The following is a 7,058-nucleotide window of genomic DNA, read 5'->3' as shown; positions in this document are numbered from 1 at the left end:
TCTTTCCCTGTCTCTCCTGACCTGTGCAATCAGGCTTTTGTCCCCACTTCTTCCCCAGAGACACCTGCTCTTGTCAAGTTTCCTAGTGGCCGTGTAAACCCAAGCGCCATCTCAGACCCGATCTGCCAGAGGCAAACGGCACAGCGGGTCACTACTCCCTTCAACACTGCCTCTCAGGGCCTCACCCCACTTTCTCCTGTCTCCCCAGCCACTCCTCAGTCTACTTTGCTGGTTCCTCCTGTCTCTCTCTGCTTCCCGGTGGGTGATCTCTTTAGTCTCAGGACCCTAAAGGTCACTTGCCTGCTAATGACCCCAGGGAGCCCTCTCCAGAGCCCACACTTGAACCAGGTGATCGCTCACTGTCTGCACTGGGATATCTCAGAGGTGCTGATGGGTCATAACTGGACTTTTGATCTTTCTCCCCAAACTCGCTCTTCTAAAAGCCTCCCTCATCTCCGTAAAATGGCGTTCTCTGTTCTCCCAGCTGCTCACGTCCCCAGACTGCAGTCCTCCTTTTCTCTTCCCCTCACAGCCACACTTTATTCACCGGCACGTTATCTTGGTTCTCACGTGCAAAGCACATCTAGGACCTGACCACCGCTCAGCGCCTCCCCTGCGGCGGTCCTGGTCCAAGCCCCTGGCGTGGTCAGATGAGCGCAGTTCCCGCCCTTCCCGCTTCCACACCATGGCGGGGGTGGAGGCGCTTTCCTCTTACAGACCCTGTCGCCCCTCTGCTCAAAAGCCTCCAGTTGCTCACCAGGGTGCAACGCAAAGATCTTTCACCTACCAGGCCCTGCTGAAGTCTGGTCCTCTTTGCCGATGTCATTTTTATCCACTCGCACCCTCGCTCACTCTGTTATGAGTCATCTTGGGGTCATCACGGGTCATCTTGGGGTCACCTTGACCGTACTGGAGTGTTCCTCCTCAAGGTCTTTACACCTGCCCTCGTCCCTGCCTGAAACACTCACCCTGATACCTTCATGTTCAACACTCAGTCCTGATACCTGGACTACGTTTGGGTCTTCGGTCCTCGCCCCTCTCCCAGCGAGGCCTGCCTTCCTCACCCCCTGTAACTGGTGACCGGTGACCCGCACACCCAACTCCTGCCCAGTCCGGCCCCTCTTCCGGCCCCTCTTCCCCCTTCATTTCCCCTCAGCACTCAGCACCATTTAACAAACTGCGTGTGTTTCTTATTTATCTTGTTAATTGTCTACCTGCTCTCTTTAAAATGTAAACTCCACCTGATGGCTGGATTTGTGCTTATATTCACTGCTGAAACCCCTAGATATCAGAAGTGCTGGGTAAAGATTTGCTGAATGAATGAATGACTCAGGAAGGACACAGCAGCCTTGTGTTTCTAAAGGCCCAGGTCCCTTACACACATCCCCTCTCCTCTCCCCTGTCCCACCTCAACTCCCACTAGGGGAGAGCAACCTGCTGGGGGCTTTGAGGGGCTGGGCTGGAGGAGACACTGGCCCCTGAGCACAGAGCCTCCTGGACGGGTCGGGTGGCTGTGTTGTGCCTGGGAGGCCAGACCCGGCCTCCGCCTGCCTCAGAGGGGGTCACGCGGGCCTGGAGGAGGCGACCGGACTGCAGTCCATAGGCGCCCCCCGCCGGCCCCCCGTGCTTTCCAACGGATAAGCCCCAGGGAAGCAAAGAGCGCTCCCTTCCAATAACCAGTGCTGGTGGTGTCTGCTCCTGAGGGGAGGGGCCTCCAAATTAGACTGAACTGATTCAGAAAAGGAAGTGAAGCTGTTTCACAAACCCCAGAGCTGTGCAGCCTGTTCACACCCATGAACTGGCACCCATGCCTGCTGTTCCCTGAAGCGTGAGCTCACTGTGTCCTTTCACTGTTGTGTCTCGAGAGCCCGACACGGGCCTGGCACAGAGAGGGCCGTCCCTTGTGGTTAAAAAGAGCTGCCTGAACGGGGGCTGATGCGGGGGCAGGATTCTAAGAAAGTCACTGCCTGGGCAGCAGCTCAGAACCTATGACTTCCCTCCTTTGACTTTCCCCAGCCAGCTGGTGGGGAACAGTGTATAGGTTCTAATTTTAAAACAAATTTCTCTGAAGAAAAGTCCCTTTCTGCATGTAGAAAAGTTTTTAACTTATCTGAGATAAAAATTTCTCTATAGAAAACTCTGGGTTTCTGGAAGTTCTATTTTAGAAAGGAGCAGACATATGATAAAAATTACCTTCAAATTTGAGAAGGGTTTAGACAGATCTGTGGATAAAATATCCTAAAAGAGCGATTTATTGGTGAAGTTCTTTCCTTGTGACTACCTTCTCCTGATTCCCCATAAATCTCGAAGTTTGAAAGAGGATGTTTATCAAACAAATTTCTCTACTGAAAATTACCATACTTACTAATCAAAGATTAATTAATCAAAATATCTGCCCCATGTGATATAACCAGCATCACCACTCTAAATCGATACAATTCTAGGCTGAAAAAAATATATTTTATTGTTTTAGTTAGACTGGGCAGGCTTATCCGGAAAATATCTTACTACCTTTGCCTTAAAAAGATCCTTTTGGGCTTCCCTGGTGGCACAGTGGTTGAGAATCTGCCTGCTAATGCAGAGAACACGGGTTCGAGCCCTGGTCTGGGAAGATCCCACATGCCGCAGAGCAACTAGGCCCGTGAGCCACAACTACTGAGCCTGCGCGTCTGGAGCCTGTGCTTCTTAACAAGAGAGGCTGCGATAGTGAGAGGCCCGCACACCGCGATGAAGAGTGGCCCCCGCTCGCCACAACTAGAGAAGGCCCTCGCACAGAAACAAAGACCCAACACAGCAAAAATAAATTAATTAATTAAGAAACTCCTACCCCCAACATCTAAAAAAAGGAAAAAAAAGATCCTTTTTATTGTAGTATCACATTAGCTTTTGAGATGCTTAAAATCCTTGAAGACCCTATTTGATATCTTTGGTCTGCCTGAAACCCACCTGCCACCTGACCCAAACTAACCCAGCTGAGGCCGGGTACGCCAGGTTGAGGCTGATTTCACTAACACCCGAGAAATAACAAAAAGGGGAAGAGTAACTGTGGTTAAAATTTGGGGCACTGGAGTCAAGAGGGCCCCAAATGTGAACCTGGGCTCTGCCATTTGTAGCTGCACAATCCTGAGAAAGTCCGTTCACCACTCCAGGCCTCAGGAGCCTTATCTCCCTCCAGATGACAGATAGTAACAGAAAAAGTCAACGGAACGGTGACTGAGGTGGGGGAAGCACAGCGCGTGGCACACAGTAAGGGCTGCCTAGATGGAAGCCACTGCTATCACTCCCACGTCCTGGAGACACCCCCAGGCGCCGTCTTACCAGCAGGTCTGGCGTATTGGGAGATCCAGGCAGGAAGGCAATTTTTAGATATGCCCTGGAGTGGAATTAAGGACCCAGGAACGATACATCAGGGAAATCTAAAGCTAAGTCCTTTTAAATTGTCCAGAAAAAAAAAAAAGTTGATTTTAGCAAATAGAGATCAAGACACATCCTTTACTTACAGTTGTAACACAGGAGCAGACCAGCTTCCCCGTCTTCGTACACATCAATAGCTGCAACGAAATTAACCTGCAATGAGAATGGGCAATGGTAGTGGGCAGGCTGGACACTGACACTATGAAAAGACTTTCTCAAGTTACGGCTTTCTGTAAACTCAGACACTGGGGGGCGTTCCCACCTCACCAGCACCAACAATGCCACATGGGTGGCCACGACTGCAGTCCACGGGGACTTTCTCACCCTCTTTTCCCACGCTTTGAGAAGCTCTGTAGGCAGACATGTCCACTCTCTATTGACAGGCCTCTTATTTATACAGTGGGCTCAGCCCACAAAAGCTTTTCACATGGGTTATTTGTTTCACTCTCACATCACCCCCTAAAGTACCTGGCATTGCTCCCATTTTACAGATGAGGAAAGTGAGGTTCAGAGAGGTGCAGTCGCTCTAGTGCCTCAGGTAGAAGGGTGCTCCAGCCAAGATTTGAACCGGGTCCCCGGTTCTTTTCCAAGCTTAACACCCCTGCACTTCGGCCACTTCCTCCTGCTTCAAACACAGTCCCTGAATCTCAGGATCACCATGTCTGCACTTCTCTTCTCTCTCCTTCACTTCCAGGGAGGCGGCACGACACGATGCAGAGAGTGTCGGAAGCCCTAGCTCTGTGGCCTGGGCGAGCTATTCTTCTCCGGCCTCCGTTTCTGCTTTTCTGCTTTTGAGAAGACCGTTCTCGACCTGACAGTGTCCTTGGCCCCTCTTGAGCTTCAAAACTCTGACCCTGTAAAAATCTCCTGCTTCTTTCATTGCCTCACTTGTCTTCTCCGCCCTTGTAGTCTGTCCTCCTGCACCACCAGGGACACTGCCCTCTCTGAGCACCACGAAGATTTCCTTCTCCCCAGCCTGGAGGTCTTAGGCCATGGCTCGTCTCTCCATCCAGAGACCCGCAGCCGCTGACGTGGGGCGTCTCCTCCCTCCCGCCCTCTCTCCCACTTCAGATTATTCTTCCATTTCTTGGCTCTTCTCTCATTTAGAAAAATCCCCACATTTATAGCTTCAGATTTTACTTTGCTCAAAATCTCTAGATCTACAACCTCAGGCACACATTCTCCTCAGAGCTCCAGCCCATATTCCTAAGTCTTTTCTCTCAAACGCAACAGGTTCCATACCCAGGAACGCAGGAGGCAGCATAGGGGAACAGATGGGAGCACGACGCTGGGCAGACAGCCCCGAGCTGCAATCCTGCCTGTACCACTCGCTGCCTCTGTGGCTTGTCGCAAATGGCTTAACTTCTGGCCCCAGGTCTTCACCTGTGAACTGCTATAACAGTAATCCTGACTCTGCTGGATCATCATGAGAATTCCATGAAACAAGGCACACGTTTTTGCACAGAGCCTGATACGTAATCAGCACTCCGTGGAGGCTACTATCTTTATGTCGCACATGACTAGCTGCCTTCTAAGCCTCCTCCTTGCTGTTAGCAGAGCTAGCCCCAAAGCCTTGGGGGCTCCCCTTCTCACCCAAGTCCAGCAGCATCCTCTTCAGTGTCTCACCCCCTGCTGCACCCCAGGCTAGGCCTGACCTCTCCAGCAGGGGCACGTGTCCTTGTCTCCCTCTGGCCCAGCTCTCTCCAGCCCCTTCCAGTCTCTGAGCTGCCCAGCACTGCACTGGGGCCCCTCCGCACCCCAGGCCCTCCTCCTCACTGCTCTCTCCCAAATGCAGCCTTCTCCTCTAAACAGTCTCACGACTGTGCTGAAGCCCCGCTGGCCACCCTCAGACAGGGCCTCTGCCTTGTGTCTGGCAAGTCCCTGCAATGGATCCCCGGCCCATCTCCCACCCAGTATCGCCTGGCATTGTACTAGGTGCCGCCAAGCACACGAAATGAAAGGGCAGGGTCTCACCCCTTAAGAAAAAGTCAGAAAAGCATACAGGCACGTAGAGCATGGTATAGTGGGGCCAAGGCCAGAACCAAGAGTTGTGGGGCTCTGTGGGGGTGGGAGACAGCGAGGCTCCGAGGTCAAGGGTGCTGATTCTGGGATCAGAGAGACCTGGGGGTCAAATCCCAAATACTTCCTCTGCTGCTGTAGGTCATAGCCCTCGTTTTCAATTATCTGCCTGATGTGCGCTGCTGCCCGATGCTCGCCTGCTTGTTTGTTTCTTTGCTGGTAGTCTCCTCCCCACCGGATCTCAGCTCCATGAAGCAGAGGCCTTGCCGACCCGCTCACGTGACATCCTCAGCACCTGGATCAGGGCCTGTCGAGTGGCAGGAGCAGAGTACGTACTTCTCGAACGCACGACCGGGTCAGTGAAATCCCAACTCTGCCACTTGAGAGGAGTGCGTACCTAGGTCAGTGGTTTAAGCTCTCGGAACCTCAGCGTCTTCACGTGTAAAATGGGAGATACTAGAACATCCACTCCTGTAGGGGCTGAGGATCCCGTGAGGTCATGCGGGTAAACGCTATATAGGTACTTGGTAAACGCTCTATAATGTCAGCTGGTGGCACTATTTAGCTATGGAACCAGCACCAGTGGGGTATATCACAGGAGGGAACAGCCCTTGAGACCCCTCGGCTCTGGAGGGAACCCTCCCATCCCCAGCACTTTGACTTAAGAGTCACTTCCTCCTCAGGTGTCCCTGTACTTGTCAGTTAGATGACACTTATCTCAGCTAGAGGCTTCGAGCCCTAGAGGGTGTGGCTGTCTGCTCTGCCAGGCTGTGCACTTCCTGAGGGGAGTGGCCAAGTGCTGCCAGCTTTGCAGCCTGGACCTGCTCTCCCCATCACGCTCTGTGATGAGGCTGTGGATGCCACAGGCTGGGTTTAAGGGCATGGCCTTGGGAGCAGGCAGCCTGGGTTCAAGTCCTGCCCCTGCTACTTACTAGCTGTGTGGTTTGGGGTTAATGTGGCTCCTCCTTTCGGAGCCTCAATTCCCTTTTCTGCAGAAACGGGGACGTGAACAGCACATTCCTGTCAAGGCTACAGGGTCAAAATTCAGGGACAGAGACCACAGCATGGACTCAACCACTCCTTCCTCAGGTCCCCCATTGCATTTCGTCAGACTTTATTAACACTTAGCAGGTGAGGCCAGGTTCATGTGTGCATGTTCCATATACATACAGATGTTGATACAGGTGTCGGCTCCCAGGACAGGGGGGCAGGGGGTGGGCGCTGGCAGGAGTCATTCCTGCAGCAGTTTCTTGACCAGGCGAGGACCTGAGAATTAACTAGGGAGCTTTTAAAAGACACGTATTCTGGGTTCTTGCTCCTAGACATCTAGATATAGTAGGTCTAGGGTAGGACATAGGCACTGGCTTTTTATTTTTTCCTTGATTAAAAATAGTTCATTTGGGCTTCCCTGGTGGCGCAGTGGTTGCGAGTCCGCCTGCCACTGCAGGGGAAATGGGTTCATGCGTCCGCCTGCCGATGCAGGGGACACGGGTTCGTGCCCCGGTCTGGGAAAATCCCACATGCCGCGCAGCGGCTAGGCCCATGATCCATGGCCGCTGAGCCTGCACGTCCGGAGCCTGTGCTCCACAACGGGAGAGGCCAAAACAGTGAGAGGCCCGCGTACC

General features: G+C 52.8%; 1 protein-coding gene across 3 annotated transcripts in view; it reads right to left on the bottom strand.

Moving 5' to 3' along the window:
* GARNL3 (GTPase activating Rap/RanGAP domain like 3) overlaps positions 1-7,058 on the bottom strand; it is a 160,561-nt gene that overhangs the window by 10,385 nt on the left and 143,118 nt on the right. For all 3 annotated transcript variants that reach the window (XM_007471720.1, XM_007471719.1, XM_007471718.1), the window contains one exon: positions 3,501-3,567. In XM_007471720.1, the coding sequence (XP_007471782.1) occupies positions 3,501-3,567 (67 nt within the window). The remainder of the gene's footprint in view (positions 1-3,500; positions 3,568-7,058) is intronic.

Source organism: Lipotes vexillifer, unplaced genomic scaffold (genome assembly GCF_000442215.2).
Source record: "Lipotes vexillifer unplaced genomic scaffold, Lipotes_vexillifer_v1.1 scaffold98, whole genome shotgun sequence".
NCBI lineage: Eukaryota > Metazoa > Chordata > Mammalia > Artiodactyla > Lipotidae > Lipotes > Lipotes vexillifer.
This window is presented reverse-complemented; position numbering and strand designations above follow the sequence as displayed.